At 38.5% G+C, this 18,216-nt stretch overlaps 1 protein-coding gene and 1 long non-coding RNA gene across 3 annotated transcripts in view; one reads left to right on the top strand and one right to left on the bottom strand.

Annotated features, from left to right (window-relative positions):
- LOC118908867 (uncharacterized) overlaps window positions 1-8,324 on the bottom strand; it is a 269,898-nt gene extending 261,574 nt beyond the window's left edge. Inside the window, exons 1-3 of one of the 2 annotated variants that reach the window (XR_008996521.1) lie at window positions 8,058-8,324; window positions 6,514-6,592; window positions 5,399-5,440 (exon numbers count right to left, since the gene is read on the bottom strand). This is a non-coding gene — a long non-coding RNA (uncharacterized LOC118908867). The remainder of the gene's footprint in view (window positions 1-5,398; window positions 5,441-6,513; window positions 6,593-8,057) is intronic. The other variant, XR_005023404.2, reaches the window with a different exon arrangement.
- Window positions 8,325-8,334: 10 nt separating this feature from the next.
- On the top strand, window positions 8,335-9,803 carry DMAC1 (distal membrane arm assembly component 1). Its single transcript, XM_036878879.2, has 2 exons — window positions 8,335-8,669; window positions 9,523-9,803. Exons 1-2 carry the CDS (start codon window positions 8,396-8,398, stop codon window positions 9,585-9,587), a joined length of 339 nt encoding a protein of 112 aa, XP_036734774.2. The 5' UTR covers window positions 8,335-8,395; the 3' UTR covers window positions 9,588-9,803.
- Window positions 9,804-18,216: the final 8,413 nt, after the last annotated feature.

The following is an 18,216-nucleotide window of genomic DNA, read 5'->3' as shown; positions in this document are numbered from 1 at the left end:
GAAACCATAAAACTCTTAGAAGAAAACATAGCAAAAGTCCACTGAACATAAGCATGAGTAATTTTTTCTTGGATACATCTCTTTCACAAGGGAAACAAAATCAAAAATGAACAAATGGGACTACATCAAACTAAAAATCTTCTATACAGCAAAGGACACCATCAGAAGAACAAAAAGGCATCCTACAGTATGGGAGAATATATTTATATATTTGGTTAGCATCCAAAATATATAAAGAACTCACATTTGCCTCAACACCCAAAAAATAATAATAATAACCCAACTAAAAACTGGGCAAAGGACCTGAACAGAAGAAACACAAATGGCCAACAGGCACACAAAAAGATGCTCCATGTTGCTAATCATCAGGGAAATGCAAATTAAAACCACAATGAGATATCATCTCACACCAGTTAGGATGGCTACTATCCAAAAGATAAGAAACAGCAAATACTGGTGAGGATGTGGAGAAAGGGAAACCCTCCTACACTGCTGGTCAGAATGTAAATTGGTGCAACTGCTGTAACAATATAGAAGTTCCTCAAGAAAACTAAAAATAGAAATACTCTATTGACCCAGTAATTTCACTCCTAGGTATTAATTAAAGTAAACAAATTCCCTGACTCAAACAGATATATGCACCCCTATATTTATTACCAAAGAATATGCAATAGCCAAGATATGGAAGCAACCTAAGTGTCCATCAATAGATGAATGGATAAAGAAGAGGTGGGACATATACACAACGGAATTTTATTCAGCCATAAAAAGAAAAGAAAGCCTGCCATTTGCAACAACATGGATGGATCTACAGAGCATTGAGCTCAATGAAATAAGCCAGGTAGAGAAAGACAAATACCATATGATTTCACTTATTTGTGGAATACAAAAACAAAGCAAAAGAGAAGGAATAAGACAGCATTAGACTCACAGACACTGAAAAGTGACTAGTGATTATTAAGGGGGAAGAGAATGGGCAGGGATGGGGGCAAGGGGTAAGGGAACTGTTGAACTACTGTGATATACATTTGATTTAAAACATAGATTAAAAAACACTTTAAAAAATGAAAAGAATGGACGAAACAAGAAAAATAAATGGTAGATTCATAATAACATCCAAAAAAGTACTCATGAAACATACAAAAATCATGACCAAAACACTTCTCCCTGAATTTTAAAAACTTAAGAAGCAATCAGCTCTATAAAGGAAGAGCTCAAAGCACAAATAAAAGAACTTATAAACAAGCTGACTAGACAGCAGGAGAAGATAAAATATGAGTTGTCAGAGCTCAAATAAAGCAGTGGGAAAAACAGAAACCATCAAATTTATTAGGACAAAGTAGATGAATACAAGGGAGACATATTAAGGGGCAAACTTAAAATAAAGAAGAACACAAATGCCAAGCATTCATAAGAAAATGAAAGAAGATACAACACAGTATATAACCGGAATCTCTGGAGAAAAAGTAACAATATGTAAAGGGAAGATCCTCCTCCTTCCACAGGAGGAAGAAGTGATGGGACAGTCACTCTGCTGAGCCCATAACAAGCTCCCAGGGCACAGTTGAGGGGTTACAGCATGTCACACTGCCCTGTCATTCTCTTCCATGTGGCAATGCTACAGCCCATGGCTCTCTGGCCACTGCCCTTCCCAAGGGTTATGGAAGTAATGAAGATTCCCTCAAATACGCTCATCAAAAAGTGGAACAGATTGTTGGTGGCAGGGAAATATGTAGAGGCTATTTTTTGTTAGAAAAAAAGCAGACAGATATCTTTCTGAATCCATGATCTGACATGTTCTAAACAAGCCTATTTATCACTGAAACTGCAAATGGATTGTCACACAAAGCAGATACTGCTCATTTTGGAGAATGGAAAAGAAAGTGTGTGAAAGTATGGACACCCAGCAAAATACAGACAAGGATGTCACTCTTCATCTCAGGCATCTCTAACCCTCTGCTCTGGAAGTTAAAAGCCCAGGTCCTATTCTTTTCTAGAAATGGAGGCCCACCAGAGTCACACCTGCAGAAATTTATGGGGTCTTTTTTAAATTCAGAAAAAGAGTAAGCCATATTTAGAAGCAATGCTCCAAACAATGAACAAATACTTATAAATGAGCAGATAACTGAAGTTGTGTATCTTTAAAAATAAAGAGTCATGAGGAGTTCCTTGAGGCTAAGAATGAAAAAATTAGGAATGAAAATAATGAAAAGCTGAACAGTTCAGTCTTCAGAAGGTCCAATGAAAAAGAGCCATATGTAGATGCTGATTTTCTAGAAAAAATCAGTACTATGGAGCTTGTGATCACATTATGAAATTTCAGTATCATCAGTCTGGCAAAAGTTTGCAGTAAATGTAGGGAAAGCCAAGGATATACCAACACGCAGTCTTCAACTCACTAATTTTCTGCCTTTAAAATTTCTTCTCTTAGAGGAGTATTATTCTTGAGAATGTTCTGAAAGGGCTTATAATTAAGTAAAATAGAAGAGCACATGAGAGGAGGAAAGGAAGAGAGATAATATAGTTTACACACGATAACAACAATGACAACAACAGACAGAAAACCACCAGGCCAGTGATACTCCTCAGAAGTATGTAATCCGTTGGTACTTGAGAAAAGGCAGACCCATGGCTTGGGAAACAATCACTGGGAAATATGCAACATATCTGATGCACTGCTTAAGCCAAGGATTCCAGATTTGGTGGACACTAAACTCTTAAGATGTTCTAGCTATCCTATTATAAACCAAATGGCCACTGGGAAACAGTTCAAGAAACTATTATTTTTCTTTTCTTAGGGTTATAAATGCATAAAAACACATTTTGCATAATGATCTATATTGTCATAAAAGATAATTCAACACCAAGTTTTAATATGAAAGCCTAGGGCTCTCTGTATTCATTTTGTTATGTAAATTTATTCACTCACATGAGGTGTATAAAGCACATAGCTTTCTAGATGAAACTATACATGCCACACTTCAAGCTACTTTAACATAAAGATAACATTAAGATGAACAAACTCTTTAAATTTCTTTTACATAAGAAGCAAATGATTTGTTTTGTTCTTTTCTTAATTTCCAGCTTACATAATTAATCAAGTTTATAAATTTAACTTTTTTGTTGTTGTATAGAGCATTATTTGAAAATATGCAATGAATTAACCTTTTGTCTTTAGTGATAAATGAGTAGAAATCATGCTAGTTGGCTGTATTTGGTTACAAGAAAGCAATAAAATAATTATGTTTTAAAAAATGTATAATTCAGATAAATATTCATGAAATAAAGATATGAGAACATACATATTTGTCTCTAAAATACAGTATTTTATATATCATGTGTATGTTTATGCCTAGAAAACTGAACTAGGATAGTCAACAAATATATATATCCTAATAAAGATGTTAGTGGACCTCAACAATTTCAGGTAGGAAGGAAGGGAGGGAGAGAGTTAAGGAAAAAGAAAAGGAAATCATTTGGCATCTAGCAAATAGGTCTATCTAGTCATTCACATCAAAGAATAAATTTACCAAGCCTCAGAATTCTCCACAGAAACATTCAATGGCAGAGAATGGCAGAATAACACAAAATCCCTAAGAAAAGAAAGTGCCAGCACAAGTGTTACATATTGCTGCCGTAGCCTATAGATTTCTTCAGAGTACGGTCTGGGACAAGGGTTTAATTCAGCACATGGATTAGTTTCCTAAGGCGAAGTTAACAAATTTGGTGGCTTAAAACAACAGAAATTTAACCTCTCCAGTTGTGCAGGCCAGACTAAGCAATCAGTTATCTATGACCTAAAACGAAGTGTTGGCAGGGTTGTGCTCCCTCTGAAGGCTCTAAGGAAGAATTTGTTCCTTGTCCCTCAGTTTCTGGTGGCTGCCTGCATTTCTTGACTTGTGGCCACATTACTGCATGCAATCTCTGCTTCTACGGTCACACTGCATTTGCTTCTGTGCGTTATCTTTCTTTGCAAGTTACTTATAAGGACACTTGTGACTGCTTTCAGGCATGCCCAGATAAACCAGCATAACACTCCATTTCACAATCCTCAGTCACATCTGCAAAGACCCTTTTTTCATATAAAAGGTAGCATTTATAGGTTCTACACAGATTATAATGAAATTAATGGAATTCTAAGGGTTTAGTCTTTCTCAATTCAAAGCAGATTAACTTGAAAATTGGGATAAAAACTGTATAATTAACCAAAACGATTTCCAGTAGGTAGTTTAACATATTTCCAAAATACAAATAGAGGAAGGTATATCAAAGTACCTCCCTCCTCCCACCAATCCCACTGCCAAAATAATAAAGTGCCTGGAATGGATGATTTCACAGGGAAATTTTAACAAACCTTTTAATAAGTAGGTAAATTCAATGTCATTTTATATTTTAGAGTACAGAAAAAGAAGGAATGTTTCCAGACTCTTTTTATGAAGTGGGAATATAAGTAATTCCCAAAATCAACAAAAGGATTGAACAAAAGGGAAACAACCACATTTCAAAGGTTCAACAGAAGTCCCTGATTATTCAGTATTAGGATATATGGAAATTAATAACCTTCTTGTATTCAAGCAATAACCAGTTAAAAGATGTAACAGAAGGAAAAAAATCCCTTATTTTCAACAACACAAAAGATAAAATGTCTGGGAAGAAATGTGGGAGAACATTATGAAGACTTTAAAATACTTAGAGGAACATAAAGCAAGATATGAACAAAAAAACGCATTCCATGTCCTTGGATAGGATGATGCAACATCATAAAGATGTCAGTTCTCCCTAAATTAACCCACAATTTTCACAGAAGTCTAATAAAAATGTCAGCATCATTTTGTCACAACAATCATGCTGAGTCAAAAGTTCATGTGGAAAAATAAACACATAAAAATAGCCAAGAAAAGTCTGAAACAGAAGAGTCATGGGGGGAACCAGTCTCCAACTCTTAACACTTTACAGAATTTCAGTAACTAAAATAGTGTGATTCTAGCACATGAAAAGACAGACAAATCATGAAAAAAATATGGGGTCTAGAAATAAACATACATCTATATATGGCATTTTAGAGGTGGCCTTTATGGGGAAAAAGCGGACTATTTAATAGTGTGGAAAAATTGGGTTAGGGAAAATGAAAAGTAAAAGAAAATCTGATTCCTCTACTAACACCTAATAATAGGATAAGTCCAAATTTATCAAAATTCTAAGTTTTTTATAAAAAAAGATCAGAATATCAGGGAAACCAAAGAAAGTAAAAGGTTTTTCTAATTATGACATGAAACTCAAGATATAAATGAAAAAATTAATGAATTCAATTACATATTTCAAAAATGTACATGATGAAAAGTACAACAGGCAGAGTCAAAAGGCAAATATCAAATTGGTACCAAAAAAATGAACTTACAAAACAGACAAAAGGTCAATCTCTCAAAAGTACAAGGAGTTCCTAGAAGTCAATGAGAAAAAGACAATCCAATGAAAAAAATGGGCCAAAAATACAAATAGTTCACAGAAAAGGAAACATGAATTGCCCTTAAACATATATTAAGAAGATCACTCATAAAAGGAAAAAGAAAATCAAACCATCAGATTGGCAGACATCAAAGTTCAGTAATTCACTCTTTTGGGAAATAGGGTGGGGAACTAGGTTTTCTCATACTTATTGGGAAGAGCATATATTGGTACAACTTTTATGAAGGTCAATTTGGTAATGTCCATGAACTTTGTAAATATGAGACTCTTTTAGAAATATATTCTAAGAAATACACATTTGTGATATGATGTATGTACAGGGTTATTTACTGTGGTACTATTTCTAATAGCAAAAGAGTAGAAAGCAGCCTAAAGGTCTATTAATGTCCAATCAGTGCAAGGCCAGTTAAATCTAATATAGTACATCCACACCTGGAGTACAACAAAGTGATACAAAAGCATGACGACATGTTGACTGATATGAAATGATCTCCAAAATCACTGGAGGAAAGAATATACTCCTAACAGGCATCTCTGAGAAGGAACACGAGAAGCTAAGACTGGCTGTTATGAGAAGAAAACTGGGTGGCTGAGGGGCAGAAGTGTGAAGGACACTTTTTAGTATATGCCTTTTTATAGCCTTTGCATTTTGAAAATTCAGAAATCAATAGGAATGGTCATAATGCCTGTGAGTTATAAGTGTCAAAATGAAGTATAGAGATAATAAGGAATAGAAGAAATATATATAATAAAGAGAATGAAATAAAGTTAATTTTCAACCTCCTTTTTCCTTCCCCCAAAATGCACACATCTTCCTCCAGTTACAATTTTGCTTGCTTTCATTGGCCTCTACCCTATGCCATTTATCTCAAGAGGTGCTTTAATGTTTCTAATAATTTTCCAAAGTTATATTAGTACATCTCAAATTCAACCTGTGCTATATCCAATAACAAAAAGGAATGAATTCATTCCATTTGAGGCAATTATAAGAGAACAGACACATGTTTTGGAAGATACTTTAAAAAAGTGGTTAAAATAAAATCTTACCTGTTGTTTGGAAAATGTGTTATGGGCCATTTGCTAATATTTGTTTGGAGAATTAAAGATGTCCTCTTGGCATCCTTCACTGTGATAAGAAAAATAAAGAAGGTAAACTTTTCAACAAGACATGAATTTAAAAAGTCACATGTGAAATAATTATGATATCCATGGAGATGCACAAGGCCATATACTGGGATGTGAGAAAACACTGTAATTTCTATTTCTGTTATTTTATTTTATTTTTATAATGTATAAAGTAGTACAGAACATATAATTTATAAATTATAAATAGGTATACATAAAACTATTGCATGTTCAACTTTTTTTATCCACAGAAGTATGCAATCAAAATGTTTGGTAATGACTTCCAAATGATGATTTTTTTTTTCACATAAATAAAGAGAAATCATATGCACTACAGAATATATAGCACACTAGAGAATAGCACAGTAAGAAGGAGCCATAAGTTATGAATTTCTAAGTGAAATAATATTGAATTCATTTGGTACAGCCCTTAGTACAATGTGCTCATAGCGACAGAGGCTGCTATAGAACCCGAATTTCCCAAACCTTTCTTTCTACTATACAGTAGAATACTATACAGTATATACTATACTATAAAGATAATAAGTAGTAGAAGAAATAGAGAAAATGAAATCGTTAGCTTTCAACCTTCTATTTCCTTCCCCCAAAATTCATGTCTTCCTCCAATTTAACTAAATGGGGACCATCTTTGAAATTAAGCAGCAAGCCAACTCAGTATTTCCACTACTTTATTTTCTCCTGTTACTTTTTTTTTTATCATTTTTTTAGACTTCTGAATATCACATCCTGTTTTAGAACATAGAGTAATTTAATCATGTTAATTTTTAAAACCATTGTAAAGAAGTTCAAACCTGACATTAATCCTTTTTCCACCCATCTCCTCTAACAGAAACAACCTCAGATGGTGGTTCACACCTGTGGGTAAAATTGTAACATTTCCAGAACATCCCGCCTGGCTTTAGTGTATTTGCATATCCTCAGGGGTGGAGAGAAGTTCATCTCCTTGTCCATGGGTAATTACCTGGGCAACGGAGGGCGTGTCTGAACCTGAGAGGTTAAGGGGAGGGGCTGGCTGGCCTCCATCCTTCTGGAGCAGGGGAGAGGGAGGGTGTTGAACTCCGGTTTGTAAGCAATAAACAGGTTTTAAATTTTATTTCTCCCTTTGACGGTTTTTGGTTTTTAGAGGTATTTTGCCCCGGGATTCCTTTCCCCGGACTTAAAACACCTGTTTTTAAAACCGTGTGTGGTTCCTTCACAATATGTACAAGTGGCGTTAAAGAAATTTGCTCTATTCACCCACACTTCGGCTTTAACTATGGCTGTATCACCTAACCAATTTTGTCATGTATTGGGAAACTGAAGTCCTGTTGGGGTGGGAAGAGTAAATGGCATAATGCAGACAATCGCTCAGCAAAATGTGCAGCATACAGTTAAGTCACATAAAACTTCACTCTTCTGAGTTACACACCGATAGACGGGTTAGGTAACACGGCCAAACGTCTCACCTTTTGTTCTAGGCAGGAAACTTAGAAACCCAGACATCTCTTCCAAAAAGACTGAGCACTGAGACATTAGGGAGTTGGCTATGTCAGAATTCTTATAAGTAGGGTGGGAGTGTGTGGAGAGTGGGACCGGCCTCTGGCAAGACCAAGGTTGCTGCCACAGAAATGCACCACGGAACGCCCACCTCCATCTTTTCCCCTTCAGCAGCAGATAGAAACTACGTTTCCCAGCGGCCCTGAGGCTACTTCCGGCGCAGCGCGCTCAGGGCTCTGCTTTCCGGCCGCACCTTTTACGTCGGCTTGGCCGTCAGCTTTTTCTGGCGGAGGTCAAGTCCCGGAACATGGGTTCTTCAGTGTCCCAGCTTTTTGAACCAGGCAAAGTCGCTGCGCTTCCGGAAGGCACCACCTCCGCCAAGCCCGCGCCCCTTTCTGCACCCGAAGCGCCGACCTCTCCAGCGCAAGCCCGCTTCTTCACTACCTGCTGGAGTTGTCGTGTGCTTTCCGGGTCGGGGCTGATAGGGGCGGGCGGGTACGTGTACTGGGTGGCACGGAAGCCCCTGAAGCTGGGATACCCCCCGAGTCCAGGGACTATTACGCAGATGGTCATCGGCATCAGTGAGAGTCGGGGCACACCCCTGGGGAGCAGAGGGAGAAGGGGAGCGCAGCCGCGTTGGGGGAGGACGGGGCGCCCTGGCTGGTCTAGTGGCGGGAGGCACCCAAAAAAAGATGCGGAGGCGGGAAGAGGAAGTTGTTGAGACACTTTTTTTCTAAGTCATAATATTTTTGAAAATTCTTATTAGCCTCAATGTTTTTAATCCTAGCAATGGCAATTAGAGATGTTATCATTATAATAGTTCCTTTTTTACTGTTAAACTAAGGCACAGAGAAGTATTGTTTCAAGGTCAGACACCTGGGGTGTGACACAGATGGCCTTTTGTCCCATGTTTATCTGGCACCAAAGCCCATGCCTTTTCTCCAGGTCCTGAATAAAGCCTGAGCAAGACACTTAAACCTTTGTTAAAGAATTAAGGCTTTGAAGTTAGATCTTAGACATGGGTTCAAAGCCCACAAACTAGGTGTACCACTGTGTACTGTGGCCCACAGTCCTTATCTGTAACAATACTAAGTGACTGTTAAGATATCTTCTAGTAAAATGTAGTGATTTCTTTTTACTCTTCGTACCAAATGAGTGCATAGAAGTTTAGGTTTTGTGATTTATTAATCTTTGAAACCAGACTGTCCAGATCAATTCCCTTTAAGTCCCTTTTTTGCTTGGGGAAGTAACAAGTTTCGTTTGCCCCTGAAGTTTTTTTTTTTTTTCCTTTTCTGAGCTTAACTTGTATAAGAAAGATATAATGGTAATATATCTTCCAGGAGTACTATAACAGTTAAATAAGGTGGCATATATAAAAGCACCTGGTAAACTAAAGTGCAACATACATGTAAGGTACTGTTTTATTTTTTCTAGGCATTGCTTGTTGGGGTGTAGTCATCCTGTCAGATCCCAAAGGGAAGGCCTTCCGTGTTGGTTAAAAGTACTACCAGTGAATTTGTCGTCTTCTGTCCCCGTAACACACAGCAAATATGAGGCTTATGGATGTTCTGGACAGACATATGGACACGGACAGACCTCAGTCCTACAGATACTACAAAACTGAAAAGACAAACATGGGTTGCCATTGACAACCAAGTGAGTGTGGCTTTCTTCCCAGGCTCTACAGGGACCAATAAATCCCTCAGAGAAGAGAACAGGCTCTGTGTCTTATGTGGGGAAGGAAGGTGTAGTAGGAAATGACAAACTAAATTGGAAAATGAACTAAACTATTATTTTAAATAGTTGTTTTTACTCCTCCCATAGTTGGGTCAACACCCATTATCAATCCTGGAATAAGCATCATGCAATATGCAGAAGTGCACAAAACTTTTTATCTGTATACTGCCCTTATTTCCCCAGGCATAGTCAAATCCATAACCTTAGGAGAGTTTCACAACTACTCTAAGGTGGTTATTTCATTGTTGGTTAAGTAAACCTTAAACAGCCCTAATAATTGGCCCAGGGTCATTCTGCAAGTCAGTGATGGAGCTAGGACTTTTCTTGTCTAGTAGTTCTAGCTTAGTCTTTCAGTACTAGGATGGTTCCAAAGAGGCAGGAACTGTCTTTATGAAACAATTAGATAACCATAAAAATCAGTATACAATAAAAGACTTAAGTACCAAATTATTTTAGAGAAATTCTCCTTTTGTAATTAAAAAAAAAAAGGTTCTTTTCCCACAAGCACCATAAATGTTTCTGTTTAAACTGAGATGCTTTTGAGAAAAGTAATTAAAATTATACTGCTCATTTCTGAGAAGTCTGTGCTTCTACCAGTTTTTTACTTATTTCTGTTAACCATGGCTTCTTACTAAAGTTATACATAGGTATATTTCAGAGCAGAAAAATAATCTTAAATTCAGCTGCCATATGTAGAAGTTCTAAGTCTGTCAGGTCTCACAAGTGACAGGTAGACTGTTGCATTGTCTACATCAGAGTTCGTGGTATTAGTGGTGCTATCCACCTATGCAATCAAGAGGAAAGACATTGCAATGTAAGTGGACAAGTATTTATGTGAAATGTACAATTCAGTTATGTGATATTAATGAATACATAAGTTTTGGTTAGATGGAACCACTGAGGACCCAAATCAGGATACCTACTTGATAACCTTTAACAGTTGATCACATATACCCTAAAAAGGAAGACAAGTTACTCCCTGTTTAAAAGCAAGCCATTCTATTAATGGATGGCTGTAGTCCAAACATTTTCGTGGTTAAACCAAAAACATACAACTCTGCCTTACTAGTCCTGGCTTGACCTACTGGATAAATAGAATAACTCAAACTTGCATATTGTAATAGAACATCTTTCTCATAATTTGTACTAGCATGAATCTAAGCAAATAAGAGCTTTTCCCAAATAAACTGTCCTACTTATCAGAAGTATTCCCAAAGTATGTGGTTCTACCCAACTTGGGGCCATGTAACTAAGTCTGAACAAAGTATTACTCTACTGTGTCTATAGGCAATCAAGTGCCAATAACTCCCCACCCCCACCAAAAAGAGTAGGTTAATTAAAATCTGAAAGGTTTTTTCCCCTTTGAAGGGTATTCTAAAAGTTGGTTTGATTTCTGCCAGTGTTAGGTCAGAGATCCTAGTTTGTTTTAAGCATGAGTCTGATTTCAGAGAGAAGAGATATCACCTTAGTTCTGCAATGCAGGAAGTACACTTAGTGCCCCTATTATTTTCCCTTTTGTTGGGATGAAGTGGGGTAAGCAGAGTAAACAGGCTCAAGAATCAATGGATTATTAATTAGTACTGTAAGAACACCAGCTTAATTATCATTTATGGGGTTTAGAATCTCCAGCATGGAGTTATGAGTTTATAAAGGCTCTTAATTACCTTTAGCAAATAAGGAGCAGAGAGGAAAAATACAAAAGTAGATATTTTAAATGGCATTTATGATTTCCTTTGGAATACAGACCAAAATGTAAATATACATGTGAACACTGAGATTTTTATGATTTCCAAGATCCTATTAGCTCAACCATTACATAGTAAAGTATAAACTTAGGTACCTCAAGATGATCGATTCTCTAGGCCAGCCAATTGTTGATGCTGACACTGGAGTATTCCAAATGCAGATCAATCTAAAAAGTTAATTTAGTGTCAACCGGCTGAGACCAGTTGTAGACAGCTGTTGCTTGTTGCCCTAGAGGTTAAGCATCTCAGCCATGATTTGTATTTTACCTCCACCCTCAGCATTTGCTCCCTGCTCCTTTTTACTACTGCTTTCTCAGCCTGGCTGTGTCTGAATCAGGGGCCTCATTCATGAAGCCAGTTGATTCAACATAAAATATACTGCTCCTAAATGAAATACATGTTCAGGGCAAGCATATGTTCAAGCATGAACCAGGTTTGGCCTCAACTGATTTATTGCCAGGACTACATTGATCAAACTGACACTTCTCAAATCTTAAAGTCAGGAATAGTAAGCAATTTTGAGTTGAAAAGCTGCTTTTTTTTTTAATGATATAAATTCTTGCCTTGACCCAATGATTATATAGGTGTTAGCGGTACAGAGTCTGAGGTGAAAGATTTATAATTATGTATGATTCTGAAGTATCCTAAGAGCATGGGGAAAAATATGTCATCCTTCTAAATGCATGTCTCTTGGCCTTTTGAGATATTCCGTGACTTGTCATTCAAATGTAAATGGACTGTAGAGAAATAGACAAAAGGGCAAGTGCTAAATGCAGCATGTCACTAAAAATAAAGGTTTAGTCCTGTGACTGAACTTGCGGAGTTCCAGAAATGTAGTAGGCAGGATTCTTAAGATGTTCCAGACCCCTGGTGTACACACACCTTATCCCGGTTACTCAATCAAACACAATTCTAGATGCTGCTGTGAAGGAAACTTGCAGATGTAATTAAGGTCACCGATCAGTTGATCTTAAGATAGGAAGATTATCCAGATTGGCTAATCACATGAGCCCATTAAATCTTAGTCTAGAATTCAGAGACAGAAGAAGTGAAAGATTAAAATCAGTAGGTACTAGTACTCAATATGAAAAGTCCATTGCAGGACTGGAAGAAAGCAAACAACTGTATTGTGAACTACAAATGGGGGCTACAGCTAGGGACTGCAGGCAGTGGAGTTGCTGAGTTGCTGAAAGGAACCACCAGCTGACAGCTGAAAGGGAGACAGACCTCAGTTCTGCAACTGCAAGGAAATGAATTCTGCCAACAACAGGAAAGCTTGGAAGAGGACCCTATGAGGACCAAGAACTGCAGCCCCAGCCAACACCTTGGTTTCAGTCCAATGAGATCCTAAGCAGAGTAGCTGGTCATGCTATGAAACTGCAATAATAAATTGTTTTTAAGTTACCAAGTTGGTGGTAGTTTGTTACACAATGGAAAACTAATACAGGGAATCAGGAGTGGTTCGTAATATCACAGTCAGACCAAATAACATCCCCATTCTGGATGTTCAGAAAGTAGCCAGAAGGGGCCATCTGAACAGCATTTGTCTTTATAGCTACTGTCTTCGCTTGTTCTTTTACTGGTGGTTGTCTTAGATAGTTTTTATTTCCTGTTTTCTAGCAAAATTGGTCCACTTTGCTAAAAAAAAAAAAATTACAGCACCCTTTTTATGTTCCAAGCATTATGGCAAGTGCTTTTGCAGAAACTGTTTAATTCTCTCGGTAGCCCTGTTTTTACAGCTGAGATAACAGGCCTGAAACAGGTAAGAATTTTTCCAAAGCCTCAAGTGATAAACCAATAGTAGCATGGTGAAGAGCACTAACTGGGAACTGGAAATTCATGTTGCACCAGTCATTTTCTTAACATCCATTCTCAAAATGTCCAGGTATCAAAATTAGGAATTTTGAATTCTGATTTTCCATATTTTCCTTGATTATCCCTTAGTTTAATATATGTCATTAATCTCTTGGTTTCCTCTTTATAATTGAGACTGTATTATTTATCACTTTGACAGCAATTTACATATTAATCCAGGTTAAATTCTTGTCATCTCTCTGAGTTGGCTTATACCTTTCCACAACTTTACCCCAATCTCTCTCCTGACCTTGGGCCATTCTCCTGCACCTCATAGTCTATTTCCCAAGACAGGTAGGGCATCTTACCTGTCTGTCTACAGACACTACAGTCTCAATTGTGTCCCAGATGAACTTACCTCCCTCCACTGACTTGCTCTTCTATTTCCTAGCTCTGTTCATAGTATTTCCATCTTATCAGCTGACCAAGCTAGAAACTAGAATTATCCATGACTCTTTACTCTCATTTTTTTACTTCTAATCTGTTAGCAAATCCTGCTTATTTTGACGCTTTAGAAATCTTTCCTGTCCATTCTCATTGCTATTGTTTTGGATCAGCTATCGTCATGTCTCATGTAGATTACTATAATAGGTTCTTAATTGATCCTTGCTTCTAGAAAGCCCCTCTTATCTGCCCTCCACACCATAGTTACCTTAAATATGTCCTGGCTTAAAGTCCTCCAGGATCCCTGCACGTAAGATGAACTCCAGACTCCACAGCAGGGTATGGATACCATTCATTAGTCCAGCCTCTGTATCTTTTCATCTTGCACTCCCTGATTTCTGCTACATATACCTCATCTTCCTGCCACTCTTACTTAGCCAACTTTCCCTAAAAATGTCATTCTCCATACTTTGCACATGGCTGTTCCATCAATCTACAATATCCTTTCGTCACTGCTCCAACTGGAGAAATCCATGTTGCCCTTCAAAGCCCAGCCAGAATGTCACCTCTCTGGTGAAGCCTCCCCTGAAAAGTCCAGTTACTACTCGTGGGATTATGCAACCATTATCCTTTGTAGGGTCTTTTAACACTGTACTTAAAAGACTGCTTATGACTGTTCCCATGGGCCTCTGTCCCTCCCTGCTGACTGTGACTCAAGAGGACGGTGCTCTGTCCATCTTCACATTTCTCATCTTTGGCACCAACCATGCCAAGCTCTGGGTCACTGTTCAGTAAATATTTGATGAATAAGGGAATAAAGGGCCGAACAAATTCATGGGGAAAGAGGGAATTACTTGTTCCATTTGACATTGTGTATCTCGGTGGTTCTTATCTCTGGTGTGGTCCCTGGCCTAGCAACATCAGGATTGCCCAAGAACTCATTGGAAATGCACATTTTCAGCTCCAGGCCAGACCTACTGCTGAATCAGAGGCCATGGGGTTGGAGCCCACCAATCTGTATTTTAACAGGCCCTCGGGGTGGTTCAATAAACACTTAAGTTTTAGACCCTCCAGTGTTGTTGAACCTGACTGATGCGTGTACAGCAGCTCTCAGCTGTAATGTGAAAAAACATCTGTTTGATGCCACGAGATGCAGGTTCTCTTCTCAGTTCTGCCACCACGCGTAATATGCTCTTTAACAAGTCACCTAGCCTTTCAAACAAATGTTACCCTCCATCAAGTCAGAAGATCAGACTAGGCAGATTCTAAAGTCCTTTTCAACACTAAGATTCTGCCTTTGTATAAAGGAAATGTACTCTCTGATGCCAAAGGACAGAGGTAGTAGGGGGCACCTGACAGAAAACTGAAATAGCATTCTCTTCTGTGGTCATGTGAAGCTGCCACAGAAGATAGACCACTGCTCTTGCAAGGTCACTCCCTAGCATCCTGTAGCTGCAAATGCCCAATGCTTCCCAGGAATTTAGCAACCCCTCACCCCAATCAGTGGACCTGGCCAACCAAACAATTCTATAGGAGAGGGCTGTGGTCCTTCCTGAGCCTCTGGTGATCAGATCATGCTCGGAAGCATGAAATGTGATTTCCCTCTCCTAGTCTGCATAACTGCTCAGGCATTAAATATATATATTTGTATATGTATGTGTATGTTTAAGTATGAGAAGTCAAGAAAAGATTAGGGTTAGTGGTGATAGAGGTGGTGGTATATGCGTGTATGGTCCCTTCCTATTTCCCAGAACCCAAATAGAAAAATCCCTCCTTCAGTTTCACCCTGCATAATATTGTTTTAGTAATGTGAATTAAATTAAACACGTTATGTTGTGCAGGCTGTGTCTAGAATATCAATAAACCTCAACAAAGAAAAAGATGCCATCAGTGAGTAGGCAAAACAGACCAATAAAAAAGCACCTTCCATCTTGTACCTGGAAGTATAAAATTTTTTTAATGGTGTCCACCTATATATGAAGCTGAGTAGACACAATAAAGCCCAAGGGTGACTTCATCAATATAACAGACAACTACAGAAATAGCCATTCAGCCTGAGACCTGGAGCCAGTATTGGTGACAGCCCTAGATTCTGGTCATGTCATCACCAAAAAAGTTTTAATGACTAAAAGAAATCTGGCCTCATTTCCTTTGGAGGAATTACCATTTTGAGGGACCTCAGATGCATCATATTAAGATTCAGTCCAATATGCATTTATTAGGCTTTGAAATATGCCAGGCACTCTGCCATACATGTTAGGAATACTGTAGGTTCCTGCTCCAGGAAGTTGAGTGTCTAGTGGGAGAGAGACTTTAAAAAGTGATTGTAATATAAGGATTATAACTGCATACATGGGAGCAAAGAAAAGGGAGATTTGGCATCTTATTAAACAGGTACAGATGTCAAGTCTGATATCTTACCCAGAGCAAAGTCCAGTCACCAGCAGGACAAACTTTTGACTCCCGTGCTGCCCACCAGGAGGGTGAATAATGCAGACACATGTCAAGAAGGTCTACCAACACTCATATCCAGGCATGTAATGCAAAAGAAACTCTAAGAGGGGATTCCAGAGTTCCTTGACTTGGGGTTGCTTTAAGCAGTGTGCTGTGCAGCCATGCTTAGGACTGTGTGACAGAGAACTGCAAAATGCCTGTCAAAGCCCTTGACAAGTGAAAGACAGAGAAACTAGGCGGGGTGGGGAGTGAGGAGGCTTGCTCTCCATCCTCCCCAGCCTGTGAACACCTGTTACTGACAGAGCAAGCTGAGAGACACATTTGGCACATGTTGGCAGTGCCGGCAGAAGCAGCCCCTCTTCATGATTTAGTAAAAACGTGATCCTTTCTCTGTGGCTTCTGCTGCACAAAATCATTTCAGTTTCCTTTGCTGTAGGAGAGGGAGGGTAAGTAAGCTCCTCAAATTGAATATGGAGATGCCGAAAATTTGGGCAGCATTCTTTCTGAGATGAGAAAAATCCCACTAACCCCATTTGTAGGGAGCTTTTCAATTGACAAGACACTTCCAATCACTTATCCACTTCTACAGCACCACAAGAGGATGCGCAGGGCACCTCATATAGCTCCCATTTTACAGATGAAGAAATGGAGGAGGTTTCAGGTGGTTGAGGGATGGTGCCATCACCAGTAAGAAGCAAATTGGATCATGTGAGCTCAGGGATTTGGCACTTTGGCAGGATACTAGTTCTCAAAGAATTCAAGGAAATGGGTCTTTTCTAATCAGCCTTCTGGGTAGGAAGCAGTTCAGGTTGTGCCTTTCAAAGCAATAGAAACTCAGTTTGTCTCCCTCAGATGGAAGCATATCAACTCTGTTTTTGGAGGCCCAAGTTTCAGAAAGACTAGAGCAGTGCAAGCAAAGGTATGTTAGAACCAGCCACTTGGAAGCCATCTGTCCCTAAATAAGCCACCATCTCTGAGCCTCCTAATTTGTAAAATGTGAACAGTAATACCCACCAGGTTTGAAGAGGACTGAATGTGTGTTTAATAACTGTGGTGTACTAGGAAGTCAATAAATGATCATCATTATATTTCTTTTAATGGTATAAATAATGTATTACCACTCCTCTTGCCAGCTGACTGAGGACTCAGGTCTGTGTGGGAGAGCCTGCTATACTAGTGCCTGTGGGACTGAGTGTTTTTGGTCATATCATGTATCATAGGCAGATACCAGAAAGGCAAAATTTTAAAAAATTAAAAACCTGCACATTGCTCAAGGCATCCTTGTGTTTGCAATTTGGCTCAGCTCATCCCAATTTTTCACTTTAAAATGTTTCGCTTAGTTAGAAATGTAACTTTAAAATAAACAGCAAATGAAAAAATACAGAATGAGAAATGACAAACTATCTAGAAAAAAGTTTTCTTCTGAGGGGGCTCCAGAGCTGGCTCTACAAAAGTACCAGCTGCCTGTTTGTTTTATTATTACTCAGTTTAAATATATCCATAGCTGAGGGGGAGGAGGGCAATTGACAGCAGCTTTGGCTTCCTGCAATGCTTGATGCTTATTTCACCAAGTTGGTTGTGGGACTGACATAATTTTCCTTGACATGAGCTCTAAATGAATTCCCTGCATTGAATCCTTTCTCCACCACTGATTGCTTCCTCATTTGGAAGACAGGAATGATCTTACCTGTCTTGCCTATCTCATTGCATTTTCATGTAGATCTACTTAGTAAGAGGGCATGTAAATCTTTGAAACTGTACATAACACCCTACACCAGTGTTACTTCTCTCATCCAGTTGTGTTTATTCAAAAATATGCAGCACAACTCAGGAAATGGAGTGGTGTTGCTAGGGGTCCTAAACCCAAGATCTTCCAAGTTACCCTGTTTCTGTACACCATTGCCCTTTGCAAACACCTTAACTCTTCAAAAACACTACTATAATACCGATCCTT

Source organism: Manis pentadactyla, chromosome 3, assembly GCF_030020395.1.
Source record: "Manis pentadactyla isolate mManPen7 chromosome 3, mManPen7.hap1, whole genome shotgun sequence".
Classification (NCBI taxonomy): Eukaryota; Metazoa; Chordata; class Mammalia; order Pholidota; family Manidae; genus Manis; species Manis pentadactyla.
This window is presented reverse-complemented; position numbering and strand designations above follow the sequence as displayed.

Excerpts from the sequence above, each read along its gene's own strand:
- DMAC1 (XM_036878879.2), top strand. The coding sequence starts at position 8,396 with ATGGGTTCTTCAGTGTCCCAGCTTTTTGAACCAGGCAAAGTCGCTGCG. Across the intron at positions 8,670-9,522 it reads GCAGATGGTCATCGGCATCA|GCATTGCTTGTTGGGGTGTA; the intron begins GTGAGAGTCGGG and ends TATTTTTTCTAG.